Here is a 26,971-nt window from a genome sequence, read left to right as displayed (position 1 = left end):
ATTGCATGTCCTTAGCTGAGAGTGGGGAGGAGAAGTTTCTTTCACTTTTTCTAGGTTGTCCACAAGTAATTAAATGCATGAAGATCAAGAACAACAACAAAGGCAGGCTAACTAGTTTTGCTTCATGACCTTGAACATCTAGTGGGTGAAAAGTTTAGAATGTTGGGACTTATTTTCACGTATGTTTCCCTACAGTGGAGGATGTTACGATCTTTGTACTGAAATTACAGGAAGTCAGCTCTTTGGTAAAGAACAGTGATTTATGTAGATCACATTTTATGGACTAATTTTTCCACTTCATCCTGGAAACTGTTTTATGAATATATTTTCAGAATCATTTGCAATATGTTTCAGAAATAAAAGAGAAAAAGCTTTGATTCAGTGACCAGCATTTGAATCACTGATCAGTCATATAATACTGATTTGGCTTTTATCAAACATTTAGCATCATAAACCTTTTATTTATCTATAAAATAGTATTAATCATAATAGTAATAATAATAATGACTTTCTAAACTTGCTTTAAGATAATGCCTATCAAATCTTTATCACACTTCCAGGCACATAGTATTCTATAACATTATCGTCTCTTCCTTCTACTTATTTTATTACTCACTGGCAAAGCATAGGGAGCTAGTCAGCTTTTCTGATTCAAAGCCACATAATAAAATGATGAATGCTAAGTCATCATAAACTTATTGACTCTAATTTAGTTTCCATTCCTATTGTACTGAAACAATATTGGCTTATGCTAAGTTATCTTCATTTTCCAATAGGCTCATCTCTCACCACAAATAGAATCAGTAAGTCTATGATGAGCTATCACATGACTGAAGATATTTTTCTGGCTTACTAGGACATACTTGAGGTCTGAATTGGACAAATCTGTCTAAAGAAACTAAAAGGACCAAGCAGAGGTAATCACTTCTTTCTCCTGAGGTGTCCATGTCCAGAAACAGAAAATAGTACCTATTGACATTCCTGGTAAGAACATTTAAGCCCCTTGTAAAGGGTCATCTTGTATCGGATTCTACTTTGGATGCTAGATGTTGGTTTGATATTTTCCACACATCTTGATATCTACTTCTAAACATACCTCTTTGTTTCCATCTTTTTCTCATTGCTTGTTTACAACTCCTTTCTGTTACCCATGCACTAGTAAGGCTTCTGTTTCTTTGTCATCTATCCAGTCAACATAAAAATAAAATTTAATTTTTATTCAGTCAAATACAAGCTGTTTGCCACTTAGCATAATTCAACTGCTTTGCCTTTTTTATCTTGAATTCAGGGTTGCAACTCTACTGCTGATGTTAGAATGTGAGGGTGTCAGTAGCTGTACCTTTGAGAGTAAATGTAGGATATTAGATCTGAAAGGAGATTCCCTAATGTTAAAGCCAAAAAATCTGAGAGTAAACAAGTTAAGACAACACCATAGATTCACAGAGCTTGTCATCCCAGAAATACTTTGAATCAGAATTGAACTTCCTTGAATTTAAGCCTTATGTCTGTGATCTAAACTATGCTACGGGTCAGGTGTGGTGGCTCACATCTGTAATCCCAGCACTTTGGGAGGCCAAGGCAAGAGGACTGCTTGAGCCCAGGAGTTTGAGACCAGCCTGGGCAACATAGTGAGATCCTGTCTCAAAAACAAAAAGAAATAGAAGAGAAAAAAGAAAAAAAAAGAGAGAACTATGCTAGGTACTAACTAAAGTGAGGACTTCATGGAAATTTACAGGACGGCAAAAGCCGTGATAGACTATTTCATCTTGGGTACAGTACAATGTAGCTAGGGTTCTTTACTTCCTTCCTTCCTGAGAGGGGGCAACTTGGCAATTGGCAAAGATAAAGAAATCAGGTAAAAATGTGGAAATGTTCAAAGAAACTTTAAAAGGCACCATCTTTCTTCTAAATCAGTAATCTAAGCTCAGGATCTTTCAAACCAAGAAATGTAAACATTCTATGATGCTTTTTATCCCCATAAGGATCTGTTAGTTCAAATGCCTTGATTTCTTCTCCTGTTCATTAGCCTCCCTCCCTCTTTCCTTCCCTCCCTCCCTTCTCTCCTTTGCCTTCACTATTGTATTTACACTTTTGTTTTCCTCTAGCACATCTGGTAGATTAGCTCTCACCAGTAAAATGGCTTTGACCTAAAGGACTAGCTCTTCGGTAAGAGCCATAGGTGTCACAGGGTACTTAAAAAAAAGAAATAAGAATTAGATAGAAAGAAGAGAAAGCGGTAATGATATAAAATTAATGAAAAGATATTGAGTTAACTTAGACCACCCATGCCAGGCTATTTGAAGCCTTCTTAAATGAAAACAACTGCTCCTGTTTGGGAAAACTTCAAAAGTTTTATTTGCCTTCCATTTTTAGAATTAACAACCAAAGACAAGGGCTGGGAAGGGCTGCAGTTGCTATAGAGAGTAGTAAGAGTGAGTTTCTTGATTGAAATCCTTTTCCAGGGGCTGGTAGCCTATTCTATTTTCAGGTATTTATAGTTTCATGGGCAAGAGACCTGCCGTTCATTTGGTTGAGCCTGAGGCAGAGGTGAATGAGATCCCCCATGTTGACTGGCAATGTGTAAATCACTTAACTATACCTAGCAAGTCACTTAGATTCCCTGGACTCCCATGGAGTCACTTGTAAAATAGGAATTCTTTTAGGTTAACTTTCATGGTTGTTATTAGGTGGTAACATTTTGGAAGCAGCAAATGCAGTATGAAGAAAATGTACTTTCACTCCTTGGCATCTGCAATCTTTTTCTCTTTTCAATTCACCATGGGTTACAACGCATTCAACCTATAATGGTATACATTAATCTTCCCTGAATAGTATTAAAACAATCAAGGGATATTTATGGTCCAAAATGAACCCAAGTCATTCGAGTTTTAAAACTTACCCAGAAACACACACAGATATACATGCACACCCAACACATACGTTAAGGAACTATAAAGAGAAATTAACAAAACTAAATTAAATTTAGATTATACATTTAATGCCCCCCCCACCTGTCAGTTTTTTGTGTTGCTGAACTCGTAATCAGCATGTGTACACCATTAATTACTCTGCTTTGCTTTTTATCTATTATTCAAAAGGCTAAATATAACAAAGGATAAGAACTTGAGCCATGGAGTTAGGCAAAAGTAGATTCAAATGCCAGTGCAGTCTCTTAAATATAGTCATGACATTTAGCAAACTTATTAGCCTCTATAAAACTTAATTTCCTTGTTGGTAAAAGGGAATGTTAATGAAAGCATCTACTACATGGGATTATTTATAGGATTAAGAGAGATAATATTTATAAAATGCTTAGCACAGCATCTAGTTCATGGTAAGGCCCTAATAAATGTTTGCTTCATTATTTTCTTACATATAAATTGACATACTTATTATTTTCATGGTAGTATAGTAATTCAGAAAATTAATCAATAATGTTCTTTTTTTTACTGCTAAGAATTTGAGTTGTTTAAAATTTTGTGGAGAAATAAGTACTATTTATATAAATATGTGCATATTAAATATTCTTTTCTGTTATGTTTATTGTCTTGAGTAATATTCTGTAAGCTGTAAACAGAGGATCAAATGAGAGATTTTTATCGGCCTTTTTACAAACTGCCAAATTGCTCTCCAGAGAAAAGTAAACCAATTTACCAATAGCTTCATGATATTATTAAACCTCTTTCTTCACAGAAACGTGAACACTGGGTTTTCACTATTTTAATTGATCTATTATAGAAGAATCAGCATAAAATCATAACAAAAATATTTGATTTTGCTTTTAACAGCTAATGAAACAAGGTTTTTGTTTGTTTGTTTGTTTTTTGCTATTGTTTTCCCAGCCTAAAATTAGCACTTCTTCTGGCCAATCAGTTCATTTCCCTTGACCAGTTAGGGAGCCATTTAATGTTTTAAAGCAGGACATGGTACTCATAATCTATCATGATTCCCAGGCGGAGTTCCATTCCAACATTTCCCAACATGTAGCATTTATTTGCCTGCAACTATAGAAAGAAGCTAAGAATATTCTCAGATATTTCATACTATGGGCTAATTTTTAAAATCTGAATAGAATTAAGACAACAGCAGACAATTAAAGAGAGCTATTACCAGAATAGTCACGTAGCATTAATTTGGAATTGATGGAAACAGAAAGTTAACTCGAAACTGAAGATTCTACTAAGACTCCATCCTTCGCTTTACTGTAATGGGATCTTTATGGAAACCATTGTCTCCAATCCCAAATTTCCCATTTTGGCCCATAGACATTAGTAGGGCACTTTCCATCTTCATTCACTTCTCCATGCCTGCTCTCCTTAACCTCTCCAACACAATCACCCAACTTTGTACTCTCAGGTAAAAGCCAAAATACCATGAATTCTTGAAGAGAAAGCACCACCTAAATCACGTTACTTTCTATTAAAACAAGAGGACCTCTCTACATCCAGCTAGACCATAAAAGGGCTTAAAGAACATATAAACTCTTGATTATTGAGTAATTGTAAGTCATGATAGAGCTCTCATGATTCAAAATGAATAGACCAAAAAAATGAGGAAAAGAAGTTGGAAGAGCAGAAACAGGTAAGAAGTACAACCTAGAGGTGGTGAAACATCCTGCAAAAGTACAAGGAGGCCAATGCCTTTCCAGAAGCTTGGCAGTGGTGCACTTCGGGGGAATGACTAGCCACAGGACACAGGAGCCTGTATAAAGGTATCTGGAAAGTTGTTTTTCAAAAAGGAATCTGTGGGACGATAAATGAGAAGATAACTGATCCAAATGGAAAGTGAGCTGGCAATAGTACAAACATGAATAAAAGGAAACTCATGAAAGATGAGGAATAGGTGCAATGAAACCTAAATGTAAAGTCACCAAAATTAAAATATGTTATCAGCAAAGAGCAGAGAGTCCATGCTGCAGAAAATTGAATGTGTGAGGGCAAACTTGAGACATATTTCCAGAATTTGATGAATTGGGGCAAGGAGGTAAAAAGGATTAAAGAAGAAGAGATAACAGATACAGAGGTGAGAAAACAGATAACAAACACTTCAGAGGAAGATAAATGAAGACGTGGGGTGGCATCACTGATCCTTTATAATTGAGACATGTTTCAAGATAATAGAATGTTCATATTCAAAATCAATTAAAGGAACTAAACCACACACACAAGAGAAAAGAAAGAAGGGAGTAAAGAAAGAAATATTTTTGATGTAGTAGAAAAATAATTTTTGTTTTAGGGAACAAACAGAAACTACTACAACTATGAAGGTAGAAAAGACAGGGTGCGGCCAGGTGCAGGGGCTCACGCCTGTAATCCCAGCACTTTGGGAGGCTGAGGTGGGTGGATCACTTGAGGTCAGGAGTTCAAAACCAGCCTGGCCAACATGGTGAAAACCTGTCTCTACTAAAAATATAAAAATTAGCCACGCATGATGGTGGGCACCTGTAATCCCAGCTACGCAAGAGACTAAGGCAGGATAATCCCTTGTACCCAAGAGGCGGAGGTTGTAGTGAGCCAAGATTGCCCCACTGCACTCCAGCCTAGGTGACAGAGAGACCGCCATCTCAAAAAAAAAAAAAAAAAAAAAAAAAACAGAAAGAAAGAAAAAACAGGGTGCATACAAAGAAAGAAAAATTAGGCTGGCTACCATAAGATTACATACCAGAGAAAATGTGGCCACGTCTACATTGTTTTAATGTGTTACCCATAAAATCTCTAGGCAGGGAAAGTAGAATTCCTAGGTAAAGGGAAGAGAAGGATATTCACATATGTATTAATATGCAAAAAAACTCCATTGATTTACATTTTAAAAAAGGAAAGCTATTTTTAAGGTGCTCTCTGAAAAATGTAAGATGAATCAACATTGAGAAAAAAGAATGAGGACATGATTGCATAGAATGGGTAGAGATGAGCAATGCAAGTCATTAAACACAAAGTTGAATTTTAAAATGATCTGAATGTGATTATAAGACAATTTTAATGCCATAGATAATTCTTATTTGGGAAAATTAACATTGGAAAAATAATATTTTTGTTTCATATAAATAGAACACAGATGATTTTACAGGCAGTATGTACATGTTCAAGGTGCAGATGTATCCTAGGAAATTTAAAGTGTTCCAGGTCATAGAACAATAGAAACCAAGCACAGACTTCACTCACTCACAAATATAGGCACAAAACTCCTCAATTCACAGTAGGTAATATCAATCTCTACATTAAAATAATATTTCAGATCACAGCCAGATACATTTTCCTTAGAAATGTAAAGATAGCTGAATATTAGAAAATCTATAAGATTTTATTAATTCAAGTAAATAGTTATTTTTTAGATACTAAAGAATCTTTTGATAAAATTAATCATCTAATCTGGACTTTGTTAAATTAATAAGCTAAGAAAAAATAGTAATAATGAAGAAGATATCAAATATTAATATCAAACCAAGAGCCATTTCACTTAATTCTTAAGTGCTTAGAGTCATTCTCTTTTTGAAGTTAGGTTTATGGTGAGGATGCTCATAAACTCCTCAGCCTTAAACATTAGTCTCAAAACTCTAGCCAAGATCATAAGATAAGAAAAAGAAGTAAGCAAAGCTGATGGTCAGAAATTATAAATGATACTGTTTTCTATCCAGAAAAACAGAAAAATCCCTGGAAATACTTTTAGGTATAACTAGAGAGTTCGCTGAAGTTACAAATAAATATATAAATAACCCAGAAATTCCCTATATAACTAAAACAAGCACTTAGAAGCAATGTAGTGAAAAATACACTTTTTTTAGATGAACAAAACTTTTTTAAATATTGAGATTAAAAGTTTATGATGATATATTCAGGAACTACATAAAAAGGATATGAAAAGAATCCCTAGAATACGTTACTGATGAACATCAAAGCAGATCTGAATCAGTAAATAAAAATATCAGATTTTATAAAAGTAACATAGACGAGCACTCAATAGACCAAAAATATCTATAATTTAATATTACCTGAGTTAAAATCCCAGTGGGTTAGGTTTTGGCAGCTAACAACTCATTATAGAGTGCATCAGTGAAAATAAAGAAGGGAATGCAGCAAAACACATTTTTAAACAAATACTAATGAGGTGGTGTTTGCAACATCATACATTTAGATTACAAAGCTACAGTATTAAAAGCTACGTGCTCTTGGCAGGCAGACTAATGGAACAGAATATAAATCCAAAAAATATACCCAGGTACATGCACGTGTATATACTATATAATAAACTGGCATTACTAATCCGTGATTAAAGGTGGATTACTTAAAAATACAAAATGATTCAATAGTAAAAATGGAAAATAAATTATAATATGTAAATATACTCACTATAAAACTACCTGCCTACCTCAGTTCAATAACAGATAGATAAACAGTGGGTGTGAATTTATCTGTTATTCAACCAAGGTAGACAGGTTTATCCAAGGTAACAGAAGCAAAGAAAAGAATTGATAAACATAATTACTTGAAAGCAAAAATATTCAATGCCAATAAACCATATAGAAAATGTGAAAGGTAAATGACAATTTGGGGAAAATATTTGCAGCATACAAGACAAACAGAAGTTGAGTACCTTTAACACAGAAATTAAAATTAAATGTAAATATAACTTTTTTAAAAAAAGGGATGGTTAACAGAATAATGCACAAAGATGTGATTAGGAAATTTATAAAAAATACTCCTCATGATATAGAAGGATTTTTATCTGCATCAGAAAACATCAAATTCTACATTAAAACAGCACCCCATTTTCTCCTAAAAATGGCAAAAGTTTTAATATAGGAACAAGTGTTTATAAAGCTGCAAAAAAGGAGAACTATAGCACATTGTTTTTGAGAGTACTGTATGTCTATTTATCCATAGGTAAAAAATATAGCCTAGGAATAAGTTCAAATAATTTATTGCCAGCATGGTGAATATAGTTAATGACAATATTCTCATTCTTGAGAAATGATAGAAGAGTGGATGTTAAATGTTCCCACCACAAAAATAACTTTGTGGGGTGATACATAGGTTAATTACTAGACTTAGCCATTCCACAATGTATATGGGCTGCAAGGCATCATACGGCACACAATAAACACATACAATTTTGTCTGTCAATTTAAAACAATAAATTAAGTTAAAAACAGAAAAATAATTTAGGATATTTCACCATAATGTTGACAGTAGTTATCTGGATGCTGAGACAGGGATAGGGGCGCTTTTGTCTGCCTTCCTAATTTCATTTTCTCATTCAAAAGAACAAAATTATACTTTTACAAATGAAAATCAAGCACCTTTTTAATTATTAAACATTTTTTTTCTAAGACCTATGTAGAATTTTTATTCTTTTAGTGTTGTCCGTCAAACAAACCTAGTTTATGTAGATACTAAGGTGAGCCCAGGCTAAAGCAACAGGACTATAATTTCGGAGAACACGGGAGGTGTTGAGCCATTGCTGAGGCACGGCTCTGAAGCTCTGAGCTTTAGCTTTCTCTTGTTATTAAGGGAGGGACAAATGGAGGTGGGGGGCTCGGCTGAGAAGAGCAAGAGGCAGTGGAGGGATACAAATCGAGACGAACAGTGGCTGACTCGGCAAACCTTAAATGACTTTGCAAAAGACCTGTCACAATGGATAAACGGCTCCTCCTGAAGAAGCAGCTTAGCTTTCCTGCAGTGCACACACAATTATTTCCAGGGATAAGATTGAGAGAAAGGAGAAAGGAAGAGGAGAGGAAAGATCAAAAGATGCTTTCGTGAGTATGCAGACGTTTCTGAAATGAGCAACTGGGAAGAGGAGGACTGCAAAAGGAAACCAACAACAAAGCATGCATGTACTTCATTTTCAGCGTCAGCCACCAGGCAAACATCCGCTATCTCTGCTCTTGAAAAATGGTGAGTTGCTCTGTGGATATTGACTACACCTAAATTGTTTTTATGGTAAATGAAGCATGAAACCTATTGTCAGAAAACATGATGTCCACAGTGTGCAGCCACACTTTGTCTTCCTGGCTGATCACTCCCAAGGAGTTAATGCTGTCTGTGGGCCTAGGAGAGGATGCAGTACCACATCCTAGCATTTTTTTGTTGTTGTCGTTTGTTTGAGACAGAGTCTCCCTCTATCGCCCAGGCTGGAGTGCAGTTGCACGATCTTAGCTCACTGCAACCTCCGCCTCCCGGGTTCAAGACGGGGTTTTACCATGTTGGTCAGTCTGGTCTCGAACTCCTGACCTCGTGATCCACCCGCCTCAGCCTCCCAAAGTGCTGAGATTACAGGCATGAGCCACCGCACCCAGCCATTCTTGTAGTTCTTTAGGGCAGACCTTTGGAGAACAGCCCCCTCACCCACCTTGTTATTCACAATTCCTTCCGTGCAACAACAATACAAATCTTCTCGTAGGATGCTGGAAACCCTGTTATATCAAAGGAAGAGGCAGGAGGAGAGGAGGGTGGTAGAGGTCTCCTCTTTAAAACATACATAGATTTGTGTTGACAAACATTGGTTACACTCTTTGTATTACAATAAGAATCCTGATACTAACAAAAGTTCTAGGATTCACTCTGCTGATTATTACATCTCAGGATTTAACTTTATTCTTCAGAAACTAATCAAATGGTTCTCAAAAAGCCTGTTGATGGTTTCAAACCAGTAGATTTTATAAATTTTCTCTCTGTCATCTTTTTGTGACCATAAGCTTATTGGCTGGAACATTTTTGGGGTCAAGAAATGCTCACGGTGATCTCCCTCTCAACCATGCAGTTTTCAGGTCCTTTGGGCAAGAATCGCAATCCGTGTGGTCAACTGCATCGTAACGAATAGGAAAATATATTACCATACAAATGTCTGGGTGTAATAGGTAGTTTCCCTCCTGCTGATCTCCACCAAACTCCATGCCTGCCAAACTTAATTCAAATATATTCAAAGTAGACATATTAATCACATCCTGTGTTCAGGTATCTTTCCTAGACTGGGAGCTGCACCATCCTAGGAAAGGTCAGAGGTCACGGGAGGACCTCTAGCTTCAATCCCCTCGGTCAGGATGCAATTGAAAAATGAATAATTGTGTGAAATGGTGTGGAAGGGTGGAGGCAAATAATATTATCTCCTTATAATAACCTATATAGCAGCCATTGTATTTGAAGCCTGACATCAAATTCTTTAAACTTGAATTAGAAAAGGCATTTCTTTGATAGATTTCTTTTTGTTCCAGTTTGCAGGCAACTAATCCTCACTGAATTGGATCAAACAGACGGGCACAATTAATTTGACGAAAGCAAGCAATGCCAGTTCTGCTCAATCTTCCCTCAATGAGCAGCAGAGGAGAGAGGGGGAAAAAGAGAAAGAAGGAAAGAAAATCCAGGTATGCCTACACCCAAGATAGCTTAGTAAAGGAAAAGATGAAAAGACAAGTTGAAATATATATGCTGGCAGGTGGAAGCGCTTGCTGTCAGAGAGAGAGTCTGAAAACACCACAAAGATACCAAACACACGAAGCCTTCAGACACTGAGGGGTGTTGAAGGGACCAGGGGCAGGCAGAAGTGGTTGTGATGTCAAAATAAATCAGCAGCGGCAGCTCTATGGAAAGAGCCCTGCACTTACTTAAGTTTCTATAGTCTATGATCTATAGCCCAGTGTGGTGAGCAAGTTAATTACTGCATTTAGGTAATCAAGTCTCAGAAAAACCACGGCCTTCCAAAGCAGTATTAAGGCATACTGCTAGATCTTTCTAGGTTTCACTGGCCATTCAGTATGTCACACTGCAACAGCCACCTAACAGGAACAGGAGGAAAATTCAAGAAAATTAGCTAAAAATAAGATGGCCCCAGGATGAATGGCTTTCTCTCTGCCTTTGGACGTGAAGTGCACGACCAGATGCCTCCTCATTTACCAGGAGACACTTCCCCAACAACTCAATTTCTCCATCCATTCTGACACTCAAAGTGTGGGCAATGACTTAGCCGCTTTTGGCTTCTTGGACTCCCCTCCATCCTCTCTCCTCTCACATGCCCATTATTTCTTCCCCTCTTGCCCACTGAATTTGTTTTGGTCAAGTCTAAAATATTTCTCAACAGGAAAGAACATCAAAACGGCTCATTTTGATAATGGTTCTCCCTCACTTGGCTCATTAATAATCTCCACGATTCTCAGAAATCCAGCCTTTCCCTGCTATGGCTGGGAGTCTGGTTCTCTGAGCCAATGTATTAATCATCTTCAGGTGGTTCCCTTCATCTTCCAAGAAGGAACAATGGTGTTTGAGAATGGGAAGAGTAAAACATTTCTTGTCTCCAGGTGCCTAGATATTGTCAATGAGATTGCCATTGTTTTTTGCTGAGTAATGGCTCAAAAATGTTATCTGTATACATATAAACACATAACTGGTAAATATAAGTGTATGTAGATATCCCGTGTGTGTGTCACCAAGCCACATCTTCTTTATCATAAATGTGTTACCTAGAAATATGTATAAATACATATAGTTTTATATTTGCATATATGTGTACAAACAGGCAGCATCCTCTTTGTCATCAGTAGGAAACGAGATAGTGTACCTACCTTTACTTGGGAATTCTTCCATATTTTCTCTGTGTAAAGACCCCTAGGTCCACTCGACTTTCATTACTGAGATATTCAGCAATGGAACCACCAAGGTCCAAATTTCTCTGAGCCCTTGGGAACATCTTACCGTTGGAGGTGCTGGTCCAGAGCCTCCTCCTCAGCACTCAGCAGAGTTGCAGCTTGAGCCAGGAGCTGATGGCTGCAGCTGGCAGATTTGAGCTCCAGGATGAGGAGGCCCAAACAGAACATGGCTCCCATCTCCTCCAGTTCTCTGGTACCAAACTGTAGACCCTGCCAGTTAAACAAAGCGTTAACCGTGGCAACGTATAATGGGAGCTGAGTGGTGACACTTTGAAATTAGGAAGAAGGACTTCTACACACAGGCATTTTTCAGACAGTGAGAATTAATTGTATTTGTCAGTCACTGTCCATTACATTCTGTTGTGTGCATTGTGGAGTGGTGGTTCTCAGTCTGCGTGATGTCGACATCCAGGGCTCCCCAGAAGTACCCCCATGACAATAATGAGCTGGTAGGGGTTATAAAGGGAAAGGGGGATATATGGAGATCCAGGAGTCTGTACCCTTCCCACACCATGGTCAAAGCAGCAACGCTTTTATCTGTACTTTTAAAAGGGGTTTTTTTTTCACTTCTGAAACAAAAGTTCATAAAGAATCTTACTAAGAGATAACTTTTCCTTCCTCTGAATTTATCAGCCAATGGAGAAAAGTAGGGGAAATATTTCACATATAAATACTGAACACTGAAACTTTAAAAAAACCAGTATTCATTTAGAACCCGCTATTCAGCTGTACTCATATATGCATGAAAGCAAAATCGTGACATGTACTCTATAGTATAATTCATGAAGAAACAGACCAAACTTAATTGATCCCTTACTGCACGCCAAATACCCTTCTAAGCTCTTTGATTTGCATTAACTCAGTGGATCCTTACCAAAGCCCTGTGAAGTAGAGATTGTTCTTTTCTCCATTCCACAGATAAGGAGATGCAGACTTATGAATACAAGTAACTTATCCAAGGCCTAGCATCTAGTAAGTACCAGAGGCTAATAAGTAAATTCAGTCTTGACTACTCAACATAAAAAGCTGTACAGCGACTAGAAGAGACTCCATTGTGGTCAGCTAGAAAGTGCGTGGTTTTTGAAGTTAGATCAGAATTAAGTGTGAATCTGGTTTCACTAGTTTCTAACTGTGTGGTCTTGGGCTCAGCGAACTCTTTTTGCCTTGATTTTCTCATCTGTAAAATGGAATCATAATTCTCCCCTTCATACCTAAGCATCTGGTGATAAGGAATATTTCACAGTCATAATATTGATCAAAATTAGCTCAATTTATCTTTCTCTCTTCCTATAAAGATGTTTAATACAATGGAATTCAGTGTGGTCCTGAGGATTTCCTGTTTATAAAGTACATTTGACCTAAATAAAAAATAATAATGACACATTTTTTACAAATAGATTTTCACATCCAAATAATAATGATTTATTATGGAGGACAGGAATGGGACAATAAGAATGCAGAAGGATTGCTCATAAGCACCTCAAGGAGAAACAAAATTCCAAATTGGGAAATCATAAGCCTCACAAAAGAATTCCTGGCTAAAAGCATTAAAAAGGTAGAAAATCCTCAAGTTTATTTCAGCTGTTTGAAAATTTGATTTGCTGCATGTTTTGACACCTGTTTTCCTAAAGAAAGGAGACATTACTTCAGAGTTAAGGGAAGTCAGTTCCTCCTTAAGCAACAGCAGTCAGAAGGGAAAGACAGATGTTGAACAAGTTGTTTTTTTCTTAAGTCAATAGAAAAGATCACTTTCTAAAGAAAGAGAAATCTGAGTCTCTTTTCTAAAGCTCCGAGGTCTGATTCTTTCCCCAACCCCTTTTCCAGGTTACTTTTATACAATTCTAGAATGGCTGGCTTGGTTGGAAGTGAAGGTCACACCCGCCTGCTCAGTCAGCCACCTCACAGGTGGCAAAGGGGAGGCGAGAAGGGGAATGAGAGTAAGACTCTGGCCCTCGGGGGCAGGAGCACTCGCATACACATTTGCAACCCCAGCCTCCAGCAGACACATAACAGGTGCTCTGTAGAGGTTAAAAGAAGGAGTCATTCAGGAAAACAAACCTCACAGTATATGCCATACTGGTAGGTTAGGGAGAGTTCCTTCATACCACTCAACTTCTATACAATAACAGCTAAAATGATAGTATTTTATAATGTAAAAAAAATTTGATGCCCCAGATGTTGGCCCACATATTTCAGGTCATAGTCGTCATTGTAACAAGTAGTCCAGAAGACCTTGATTAAAGGAACTTGTACCACTTTATTGGCTGTGGAGACTTGGGCAAGGCCCTTATATTCCATTTTGCCCTTTGATATTAATCTCTCTTTACTACTCTGTTTTTTTCTTTTTACTCTCACACAGTATAAAACATATTTGAGAGTTGTTTTTGTTTTTGTTTTTGTTTTGTTTTAGAAAAAGGGTCTTGCTCTGTCACCCAAGCTGGAGTGCAGTGGCGCTATCACAGCTCACTGCAGCCTTGAACTCCTGGGCTAAATACATTTGTTTATGTAGAGGACGTCCTCTCACACCCCATCACTGGTGTGGAAGAGAACTTTTCAAAGGCAAAGACTGAGGAGTATGTTTCTTCCTTTACATCTCTGGCATGGAGCACATACCTGTCAAATGTCATATCCTCAGTATGTGATAAATGGGTAAATAGCGACTCTAAATGAGTGGACGTGGAGAGACATGGATGGATTTTTATCTCTCAGATGCATATCGTCACTGTCAAGTAGAACTTGACTTCTCTGGGTTTGGGTATGTGAGTGCCTTTAAATCTTGTTCTCCCATTGTCAAATGTTGTGAGCATTAAAAATAAAACAGATTTTATTTTGGCTCCAGGAGACTTATTCATATCTCTGGATATAAACTGGGAAACAGGTAAATAAAATTTAGAAATTTTGACCTCCACTTTGGTCAGTTATCACAGGTTCACAGTAGAAAGTTTATGAATAAAACTGGCTCTGGATTTGTTTAAAAGTGAGTATAAATAAAATGAAGATCCAACTCCCTTCTCACCCAGCTCAGATGTCTTAATTAGAAATTTTTTCCACAGACAGTAACACAAAGTCTGAGTATAGTGACTTAAACGAGGTTTTATTTTGCACAAAAATAAATTTGAGGGAAAGGTAGAAGTTTCATGGCATTATTTCAGCAACGTAATAAAATAAAGGCCACACTATCTGCCATTCTCCTGTTTGTTTGTTTGTTTGTTTAAATCTGATTGCAAGGTGGTTGCTATGGCTCCAGCAACCACATCATCATCTGAGGGAAAAGAAAGAGAAAATGTGGCACAAAGGCACCAGCACACTCTTGCTTATATTTTATTGGCCAGGCTTTATAATAAAACCACCTCCAGCTTTACTATGCGCTGGTCACTCAATGTTTCAGCCTGTTCACCCTCTTTAAAAGAGACAGGTAAGAGAGAAGAGGGTTGGAAATGAGTGTCAGGCAAGCCAACAGTGTCTATCACACTAGTATTCTGACGCCAATGCTGCTAGAAAATATAGGTCCCTATGTCTACACAGTATTAGTAAGCAAAGCTAACCAGTACAACCCTCTCTGTTTTTAAACAACTTTTGTTGATAACTCACCACAAAAGAAGAATATCTATGTTAGATATCTGTAAGACAAACAACAGGTCCAAAAAAGATGTTTAAATAGCATAAGTACTGATAATTGGTGAGCAAAACAGAAAAAAATAAGGAAATGTGGGAACATGTTCCATTTCATTATTTAAATAAAAATGCTTTCTACACTCTGCAAATTGATAGACTATTACATATATGTAATATATATGTACTATTCTTACTATATAATTTTGCTATATATATATATATATATACACACACACACACGCACACACACTGTGTGTGCGTGTGTGTGTGTCGGAGTTTCACTCTTGTCAGCCAGGCTGGAGTGCAGTGGCATGATCTCAGCTCACTGCAACCTCTGCCTCCTGGGTTCAAGCAATTCTCCTGCCTCAGCCTCCCGAGTAGCTGTGATTACAGATACCCGCCACCACACCCAGCTAATTTTTGTATTTTGAGTAGAGACAGGGTTTCACCATATTGGCCAGGCTGGTCTCGAACTCCTGACCTCAGGTGATCTGCCCGCCTCAGCCTCCCAAAGTGCTGAGATTACAGGAATGAGCCACCGCACCCGGCCTTTATTTTAAACTTATAATACTCAGTGCTGACCCTCATGCTGAAACTGGCACATATCAAAATACCTGGTGGAAGTGTAAATTAATCGAGACCTTCAGGGCAGTGGCTCCATAACATTTGACATGGTAATGTCACTTCAGGGAACCCTTCCTAATAAACTGAACCAAAATAAAAGGGAAGCTATAGGCATAAAAATGTATATTATGACAGTATTATATATAATAATCCAAATTTGAGGGAAATAAAACCATAAGTGTCTAATAGGCGAGGAATGACTGAGGAAATTGTAATGGAATAAATTTGATGGAATATAAGGAAGCTATTAAAATGATAATTATAACAACCATTTAGAATATGAAAAATGCGCATGATTTAAATAAAGTTGAATAAACTCAAGGTACAAAGCAGGCAGTCACACAATTTATGCCAAAGTTTTGGCAATGAAAGCAGAGGTGATGATCCTCAGACCCCACTCCCCTCCACACACACTTTCAGACTTTATTGCCATAGTTTTCCAGGAAAATGTAAACATTTCCAGGAGACAGGGCTCTATAATCTCATCAAGAAAATATCCACATATTTCAGAAATTTTAAAGAATACTTTAAGAAATTATTGCTACCTGGAAAAAATGTTTTAAAAGTTATATATGCCTACAAATGAATGGTGGTATTTAGGTTAGCAGTTTGTAAGATCTTGTCCTTATCTTGGATTTTCTGAAGTAGATTTAAATTTATTTTCATTTCCTTTATTTAGAATTTATTGACAGGATAATTAGTATGTTTCAATAATTCTAGAAAAATGTCATCCATGATCTTTTTGAATATTGCCTCTCCCTTATCTCTGTCAAAGAAATCAAAGATAATATTCAACGTATGTTATGTTTTCTATTTTCCCTTTGTCCTCCACATCTCTTAACCTTACTTTCTTATTTTCTATTTCTTTGTTTCACTGTAGTAAATTCTGATTTTTTTCATATTTTTGTTCCATATTAATAATTCTTTCTTCAACTAGATTGAATCTACTTGTAAACTCATTCATCTCAAAACCATTTCTGAAAAACATAAAACCATGGTTATTTTATATTATCATACCTGATTATTCCTGCATATGCAGTGTGTCTGGGCATCGTACATTAGTTTGATTTTTCTGTTGAGTGTCAGTAGTGTAGTCCTGTTTGCTCAATTATAATTTTTAAAATGCTAAACTTTTTTTTTTAACATTAAAGTCTGTTTTTGTAGATTGGTGTTAGCGCTCTTTTCTTCAGTTGGAACTTTTGTTTTTCTCCCCTAAGTACTTGAGGACACTACCAATCAGGAACCACTATAGAGAGAATTTTTGGCTTGAGGCCTTTTGGGCTACTGGTACATTTGAATTGTGATTCCAAATCTGCTTGAAGGAGGGCTGTGTTTAGAAATTAGGAATGAAGACTTTGCCCATTTTTACTGCTCTACCCAAAGACATGGCCAAGAAAGTCAAATATGCCCACATTGTCCCTTTGCAGATTGAGGTCTTACTAATTCATTGACCACAGTTGTCATCTCTGGAGGTCCTGGCTTTGTGTGATGGTCCCAGATCAATCCTCAAACCTTGCATGGGCCTCTGTCTTTGTTACAAAACCAAGTTATAAGTGAACAGGGTTTAGTATCTGCCCCAAAGTCTTACAACAACCTCTGGCAATCACTTTTTATAAAACAGAGCATCACTGAACATCCTCTGTAAACATGCACAGAGGAAAGATGTTAAATCTGTGAAGAAGTATTGCAGATAAAAGGGGGCCACTCTGAAGATACCAAACAAATGTCTTTTTGTGAAATAGATTTACTGCCAGAAGTAGGAAAAATCTGGGAAATTTCTTGTTTATATTTTCTGAAAGAAATGAGTATATTGCATTGGTGAAAGTACATTAAAAGGCACAAAAAGGAAACAATAAGAAATTAGAAGTGACACCACTATTGAGATGAAAATTCAATTTCTAAATTAAAGGCCAAAATTGTGAGTTAGACTGTTCAATGTAGAAAATAAAATATATTACAGAGAAGACAACTTCAAGAAGTTTTCCAATATCTCAAAGGTGGATGATATGAATTGGATATTTATCCCCTCCAAATCTCATGTTGAAATGTGATCCCCAATGTTGGAGGTGGGGTCTGGTGGGAGGTGTTTGGTTCATGGAGGTGAATCCCTTATGGACGGCTTGGTGCCCTCCCCATGGGAACGAGTGAATTGTTAGTTCAGGCAAGAGCTGGTTGTTTAAAGTGCCTGGCGCCTGCTCCTCTCTCTCTTGCTGTTCTCACCATGTGACATGGCTGCTCCCCCTTCACCTCTGCCATGAGGGAAAGCTCCCTGAGGCCTCACCAGAAGCTGAGCAGATGCTGTGGCCATGCTTGTACAGCCTGCAGAACTGTAAGCCAAATAAACCTCTTTTCTTTATAAATTACTCACTCTCAGGTATTCCTTTACAGCAATACAAAACTAACACAACAGATTAGATTAAAATGATGAGCTAAACATATAAACAGGAATTTTAGAAGAGATTAGGGAAAAGTGATATGCTTCCATTTGGAATTTCAAACTCAGATAGTATGGTAGTCATAGCAGAAGCCAAGAAGAAGGAAAAGGAAAGAAAGGAGGGTGAGGAGAAGGAAGAGAGTACTCACCTACGGTCCAAAAAATATCTGAGTTTACATATCAAACAGGATCTCCAAGTATTTGAAATATAATTAAAGAAAATAAAGAAAAAAGGATCAAGATCCCTATAAATAACTAAAATTAAACAGTCTAATATTTATTCATACTACTAATACCTAAGACAGTGGAGCAAGATATAAATAATTTTGAAGAGAAAGTATTGCACCTCAAAATGTTATGGGTAGGAGCATCAGGAAGACAAACCAAGAGAAGGAGAAACATTGAATGCAAACCACATCATAAACAAGAAACAGTTTCATAATTTCTTTTATAATATTAACATAATCCTAATACCAAAAACTGATTATTGTATTACTAATATATAAACAGGGCAGCAAGCCAACAGCATAGATAGATAGACAGACAGAGACAGACAGACAGACAGACAGATAGATACATACATACATACATACATACATACATACATACATAGATATCTCAATTTTAAAAAAATTTATGTTCAGAAATATAAATATATAGAAATATAAATGATTTAGAGAGTATTTTTCTAAGAATGGCATGATGATGGTATCATTAGGAAATCTGCTAGTATAGATGTTAACATACCTAACATATCAAGATAAAGGGCAGAGAACAGAAGAAAATATCAGGAACTTCTAGATGGATGCATCTATGTCTGATACAAGTCATCTCATATGAGCCCACCAGGATTCTCTGTAAACCTGAGAAGATAGCCTGGCATGGTGTGTGTAAACACAGGCCCCAAGACCCATATTGCTGGGGTTACAGTCCTAGTGCTTCCACTTCTAACTGCAGGGTCCTGAGGAAGCCCTTTGACTTTTTAGTGCCTCGGTTTTCTCATCTATGTAATGGAAATAATAATTATAATAAGCATAATAATATCTAATTCATGGAGTTATTGAGATAATTCAGTGAATTAATATATAAATTGAGATCAGTAGTTGGTCCATTGCATATTATGTAAGTACTTATTATCAATAACAGCAGCAAATGCTCATGCAAAACCAATTGTCAAAATCGTACTTGACACTAACACAGTCCTTGTTAAAACTATCACCAAAACTATGGCCTGCTTTCACCACTGTTATTTCCTATTATTTGGCAAGACCCAGACAATTCAATAAGATAAGAAAAAATGAGTCATACATATTAGAAAGGAATAATCACATTATCTTCATTTGAAGACTGATTATATCCTAAAACAAACTAAAGAAATCAACTGAAAGACAAAATTTATTAGAGATAGGGCAACAATTGAGTAAATAGACAGGTTACAAATTAAATATACAAAAATCAATTTTCTTTGTTTAAACCAGCAAAATAAATTATTAAGTATAATAAAAATTCCATTCACAATAGCAACAGAACTATAAAATATCTGAGAATGAAATTAATAATAAATATCCCAAGGGTTATGTGATAAATCCTAGGACCAAGAGACAGCAAGGAACATCTAAATAAATTCTGGGAAAGCAAGGCCCAGGACCATGCAATATCGATTCTCCTCCTATTAGTCTATCAAAGCATAGGAAATCAGAACGCCACTGGGGATTTTCAGACTTGGAAAACAAATTCCCCTCTGGAAGAATACATGGCAAGAATATCCCAGAATAAAAAGTAAAAACTATTAACGAGGGTTTTCCCTTACAGATAAGAAAAAGCTCTTGTATGCGATGACTATGAAATGTTTCGGTATTGATATAAAACATGGCAGGCAGATCAAAGGAAGAACAGAGAAAGCACAAAAATCCTGGGATAAATAAAAGTTTGTAGTTGACAAAGGAGCCCTTCAGGCACCAGGAAAAGGACTACAATAAAGATAAAAACTCAAAAGCAGTTGGTTAATATTTGAGAGAAAAATCTTACCCCAAATATAAAAAAAAATTTATTTTGATTAAAGAGTTAAATGATCAAAGAATTTAATGATTAAAAGGAATAGAATACATTAATGTTTTATCATCTCCAAACCAGGAGAAGGTTTTTCAATGTATATTTTCAAAGGAAGAAATCATAAAGGAAAATATTAATGATTAGATATATAAAATTTGAATATATCTAAATAACCTGAAACACCATAAACTAAACTAAAATGGAAACAACAAAATAAACATAATTCCAATAGACAAGAAAATGTTAATTTGCTTTGATATAAAATGCAAATTAATGTAACAATAAAATACTATGATTCTCTTCTCATCGTAGGCTTACCCTTAGCCCCAAATCATAATCGTCTCCTGGAAATGGACTGGAAACAGTCACTGTTACATTCTATCATTGGCAAAAGTACATACCACTGCAGTCTTTCCAAGGAAAATTTGGAAGTGTGTTTCGAAAGCCTTAATAGTGTTTAATTAAACTCTTGGCGTTAACAATACAAATTTCAGAAATTAATATTAAGTAAATAATCGTAAAATGAGCAACAGAGACAATCCAAAATGTGCACCAGTCTATTACTAGTCAAATAAACTCGAGTGAATTCACACCGTGGAAATATTGACATCATGTGTTTCAAATTGGCAACGTCATAGGGATATAATCATAATGTAAAGTATAATTGACTATATTATGCTATATTCTTTATGACCCCAATTTTACTTTACATTTTTGTAATGCTATATGGGCACAAAAATGTTAACTGGTTAGAAATGCGCGATGAGGTTGCATGATTTAAATATTTTCTTTGTGCGTTTTCCTTATTTTTTTAAAATCCGCAAATTACGTAATTGCTTTTGCCACTCATTCTTTCCTTCAGCAATGCATGTAAGCCTGAAAAAAGTATATCTGAATTAAGATGTTATTTTATGTAATATGTGATTTTAAATCTACAAATAAAATTAAATTTAAAATTAACTTTTATAAATCATTAAATTTAAATTTAATATTTTAATTTAAATATTCAATAATAAAAGACAAAGGAATGAGCTGGTTAGGCCTACCTAGTTTCTTAGGTTCCTACTTTTTCCTTCCCATGAACTACCTGGTATCACCTAGATTCCCCTTAACTTTTTTAGGGTCACTAGGCTTGTGTCTACTTGGCAGGGGAGGTAAACACCCAGAGAAAAGGTCTAGTGAAGAAAGAGCAATGACACATCTATTTCCTTAGTATTGTCCCTCCAAACATTCTCAGAACCTTTACAAAGAGCCAGCATGAGTTGAAGACAGTGACTTTTGGAGTTTTAAACAGGTTTGGAGAGGCTCTGAACTTGAATTAAGTGTGTATATTCCCTGCCTTGACATGCACCCAACAGAGAAGTTAAAACTGAGTCAATCAGACCATGCAGATCTGTGAACTCTAATAGGTAGCAGAGAAGAAAGCGTGAGGGCTGGTGGACGGGCTCTGTGGCTTCTCCACTTATCGACCCCAACAAATGGACTCTAATGCTTTCATGCTGAGGACTGGATCAATCACTAAGCATGTTGGTGTCTCTGCCAGCTTTCATCTGATGGGCTCCTCCGTACAAAGCCTCCTCTGTGTGTGTCCTTTCAGCCCAGGTTTCCTAATCCATTACTGACAATTGTTTCCTTAGTAACTGCAAAAAAGGCCATATATTCACTGGCACAGCAGGGTTGAAGGTGTGGGCTAGACTTCAAACATGTCCTTCATTTCTATGCTGGACCTTCCTTTGGGTCTTTTATTGGTGAAATTGTCCCTACACCGTGAATGACCACAGCAGACAGCAAAACCCTCTGTGATTACATTTCCATGTTTTTCTAGAGGATGCATACAGAGGGTAAATGTGAATCAGAGACTATATCATTAGATAGCCTAGAGTCTGATCAAGCCAAACTCTGTTTTTTCAGATGCATAAACTGCATTTAAAAAGTTATGTAATTAAGTAGCAGTAGAGCCAGAGTGACAGAAATAGTCCCTGACTCTATTAAATTGTCCATTTCAACAGAGGTTTTACACTTCATGGATTTGTTTACCAAAAGCTTTTGCAGATCTGGAGGTCAGTCTTTCTTATAAATTATGTTCTACCTTTCCAGATTCCCTCTCTCTTTTCTCATGCCTCCACCAAAAATCTCAATACGGCACCAGAGACATGCACAAGCCCAGTATTGTGCAACAACAGCCTGCCTCCCTCCCCTTTGCTGTTGTGACCACTGTTTCCTGCACTCATCTTCTCTGGCCCTTTGATCCCTAAGCTCCACACCCTGGCTTCTGAAACCTACCTGCAGCTACCTCGTGTGGTGACTAGCAGGAGTAATCTCTTTAGACCTGGGTCTCTATGGTTTCTCTCAGACCTAATTTTGAACTTTCCTTCTAAGACCACAGAGTGAGGGAAGAAGGAGAAAGGTGCTGCTCTCCCCATGGTTACATACATCATTTTGAGAAACTCAAATGAAAAGGACAACGACCAATTAGAACAGAAGCTGGCCACAGCAATGGAGCTGAGTTCCGTTTTGTTTGGCTTTAACCCTTTAGTTTCTGAATCTCAGTAAGGTCCTGGTGGATCATGTAAGAAGTGTGGGGAAGAATAGGATAGCGAAGTAGTGGGTAGGGGATTCACTTGGTGGGTATCAGCAGGGGCCATTAACCCATAGGTGTGGAAGTCTTGTAATGCACTAGCAATTGGTATAGTCACGCTAGTGAAAATCAGTGGAATATCAATCCTAATCTTTACTTGGACCTCCAAGCCCCACAGCAGCTCATTCAAGTCCATCCAGTGTTCTTGGAAGATGATGGGGATAAGACACAAATCAAAACTATTTTCAAAAATGTGAAATAATATTACTATGAAGATGTTGCTCCCTAATCTTCCATATGATGTCTGCCAGGAGAGTGGTCCACTAGGCATATCTTCACTGGTCATGTGGAATGGCTAGTAGTTTTTGTTAGGTAAGAGGACCATAATAGTCAAGTCCAGGGGTATACAAAGTATGGTCTGCAGATTAGCATTTGCCTGTGAAATAGTTATGAACTTTTATTTGTGATAAAATAAGAAGCCTAAGCGAGAATGTAAATCAATCATGTAACTAAGCATCTGTTTTTAGTTCAGCTGATTTTATCAATGAAGGTGGCATTGGGATCGTGAGTACAAGCTCCCTCTATCATTGCAGCAGCCAATGAATCAACAGCTCATAGACCAGATACTTTGAGTAGCACTGCTCCAAAATACACTCCCCAGCAAGATCTCTCTACTTTAAGTAGCATAAAGGGAGCATTTTGGTATTCAGCTCTCTGGGATCTAAATCCCAACTTTCTGTCCAAATGACCACTTTTGAGTTACATAAGCTCTTCAAGTTCAATGTCCTCTTCTTAAAAATGGGAAAATATTATCTACTGCTTAAGTGCTTCTATAAAGATTAAATGAGATATAAAGTGCACATGCCTTGCATGGAGGCACAGAGTAAATGCTCCATAAAAAAGTGAATTTTTTCAGACACTTTTTCCCTATGCAGTATGTAATATTACACACAGAGGCATAGCAGAATATGCACAGATCACAAATATGTGTGTGTATGCACATTTATATGGATATATAAATGCCACTCATCTTTGCTTAGTTTTGCTTCTCTTTTTCCAGCTGAAATCTTTATTTTTCTCCAATTTTACCTGGTCATTTGATATGGATAAAACACAGAAAGGCCAAGTATTCAGAAGTGACATTCAAGGGAAGCCAGAGCTTTTATTCCTCTACATAATTGAAGTTGTTGAATGAGGTAAGATAAAAGATTAGTATTCCCATTATACATAATTTATGTGGAAAGTGGAAGTTGAATTGAAGAAAGAAACTTTAGATCTTAGAGCAGAGAATAGAGAAATTGTCCACAAAATGATTCATTTGACTAGTCAGATAAACTGCACAGAACATGAGATGAAGTAATGTGACATTCTCAGAGCGACGAGAGTAACTTGGTATGGAGCCCTGTACTTGGATCACACCTTGGCATGGCCACCGTGCTTAGCACCATCTCCCAGCTCCCTATCTCCAGTTTATCTGGGGACTGTTTCCTTGCTCTAGCAAAAAGGCTTTTAACTGGGTTTCACTGACCAATGAGAGTCCACGGCAATTGGTAATTCTCCTCTTATTGCATGTAAATTTGTGCGTGGGTGTCTTTTTAAGAGGTGTCATTGGCTTCATGAAGAATTACAGGGTTCTCATAATTATTTGCTGGAGATAATGATGTTAACCCGGTCTCGTTCTGCTAACTGGACTGGGTTAGCATCATTATCTCCAGCAAATAATTGTGAGAGCCCATTGTTCATTCATTCATTTAATGGCCATTGAATTACCTTTTACTATGTACATGACTCTGTTTTAGGAGTTGGGAAAAAAAGCATGGTCTAAATTCTTGAGGGTGACTCATGTGCCTGCCTCCAGTCTAAAAATTGCCTTTATTTCTACATCTCTAGCACAGTGTTTGGTACAGGGTGTCATTTTAGAGTCCAGGGTGGACATTTAAAGGATCATGGAAGGGAATAAGAAATGTCAATCCCCAATGATCTTATGCGTATTAAGGAAGGTAAAACATACACTAAAATAGGATTTGCCTTGAATGTCTGAAGGAAGAATAGCTTCTCTGCATTAGGACTTTGGGACGTGTATACTTACAGACATCTTTTGGTTGCTTGTCCCTGCACAGTGTTTTAACAGTGAAAGAGCTAAGCAGGTGTAGCAACATAAGCAGTTAAGTCCATACTGTTTTACACTTTCTCAGTCCCTGAATTTACATTACCTGCTTGGCTCCTGTAGGCATTCAAGTTCTGAGCATTTTTAGTCACTAAAACTCTCCTTCATTAATACTATTATTATTTTCCTTCAAGTTTTGCTTGACTGAATACTTTGGAGAAGGAGAGACTTAGAACAAACAAATATAAACAGGAAGAGAGGCTAATATACATTAGAGTCTGCAGATTTATGCATGGCTAGAATTTGCTGTTATGATGTAAAAGATAATATCTGACCAAAAGCCATATAACAATTTTATATTCAGTTCAGTAAATGAGGCCTGACCAAATGCAGAGAAAATCATAATTCAGGTCTTAAAAGCAATGAGATTGCTGTATAAAACTCATACTGAGTCTATAAGTAAATTAAAAAATAACAGTTAATTTTCAAATCTTTGAACTTAAAAAATCAGTAAAAAAAAATGTGTTGACTATATTGGATTAGTAATACAATTAACTTTAAGGGAAAAAGATTGTTTCTAAAACTTTGCTCTGTTTTTGAGCAAACGTCCCCTACCCAAGTGTAAGTAGATTTGAAGAGAGGATGATACGTGTATATGTTGCCTTTTGAAACATGCACACAGTAAGAATGCAAAGCATTCTGATTGTTCTAAAGGGTAAATTTATTTATTTGTATGTTTGTTTATAAATGTATTTATGTATAGCTGTAGCAATAATGGAAGTCTAGGACCTGAGCAGTTTGACAATGAATATGTCTCTCTGCCCAGTGTCAGGCATGAAGCCCTGGTCAATCGGCCCCTGTAGATCTTTTCAGATGAAAACGAAGATACTGCAGTCCCTCCTTTCTGCTCCTTGCCTGGAGTGGAAAACTGACATTTTCTGCAGGAAACCGTCTTTCTTGTGGGAGTAAGTCTAAACATCTATGGTTCTGCTTACTAGATAAAGGGAATATGCTAAATTCATATCTATCCAAGAATTGCCAAGCCGTGGCTACAAATGTGCCTGTGGCTTTGTGATTCCCCAGGGTGTGCATCTGTGTTGAGAGGCCCCCAAAGTCCATGAGCAGGGAAGTAATAACAATAGTAATAAATACAGGAACAGACCTGAGCACTGGCAGACTGTAATTGCCCTGGCAACAGAGCAAACAGTCCTACCATGGGCCCATATAACTTTGATGCCCAAGTGCTCAGGAGGGAACAGCTGGAAACCCCAGCAGGCAAAACACTTGTTAGCAGACTTTGTTCAGCTCAAATGATGAGAAATGTTTTATTTTTTAATGAAACCTTTTCCAGTTAGTCCTCTCTGCTTCCTGCCTGCCTCCAACCTTGTTTAGCTGTCTCATTCTTACTTACATAAGAAAGATTAGGTTATGATCAGGTTCATAACCTGATCAGGTTAGATCTTGTGGTTGACAAAAGAACTGGGATGCATTGTCAATGAAAGAAACTTGGAAATTCAAGATGCCGTGGCGGGTAGCAGAAGATAGGAGCATATTGCGGAAATTCTGCAAAGGGGCAACAGTTGCTATAGACAGAAGAGAAAACCCCAATATTGGGCACATAGATGAGGTTGTATTAGATCTACCTGCAGGTCTAGATTGTATCACCTTTACCTTCAGAGTCCTCACCTTTGGCAGGGTCTTAGCTTATAGAAGCCAAAAGTCTCCCAGCTTCAAATCATCTCATCCATCAATCTGACAATTACTGATATTCTTTTTATTAATGGCTCTTTAAATAGTGTCCACTAATAAGCAAAGTAACACCAATTCTTGCACTGTTTATTAGTGCATAACTGCTACATAGCCATTCAGTGGAGATTCAAGGCCAGATGGAGTGAAACATGAAACAGGTAGGTAAATTCTGGA

General features: G+C 37.0%; 1 protein-coding gene across 2 annotated transcripts in view; it reads right to left on the bottom strand.

The window, feature by feature from the left end:
- Window positions 1-26,971, bottom strand: part of AGBL1 (AGBL carboxypeptidase 1) — a 948,924-nt gene that overhangs the window by 352,089 nt on the left and 569,864 nt on the right. For both annotated transcript variants that reach the window (XM_004056715.5, XM_063698809.1), the window contains one exon: window positions 11,685-11,848. In XM_004056715.5, the coding sequence (XP_004056763.4) occupies window positions 11,685-11,848 (164 nt within the window). The remainder of the gene's footprint in view (window positions 1-11,684; window positions 11,849-26,971) is intronic.

This window comes from Gorilla gorilla, chromosome 16 (genome assembly GCF_029281585.2).
Source record: "Gorilla gorilla gorilla isolate KB3781 chromosome 16, NHGRI_mGorGor1-v2.1_pri, whole genome shotgun sequence".
NCBI classification, from domain to species: Eukaryota; Metazoa; Chordata; class Mammalia; order Primates; family Hominidae; genus Gorilla; species Gorilla gorilla.
The sequence above is the reverse complement of the archived record's forward strand: the minus strand, read 5'-3'. Positions and strand labels throughout refer to the sequence as shown.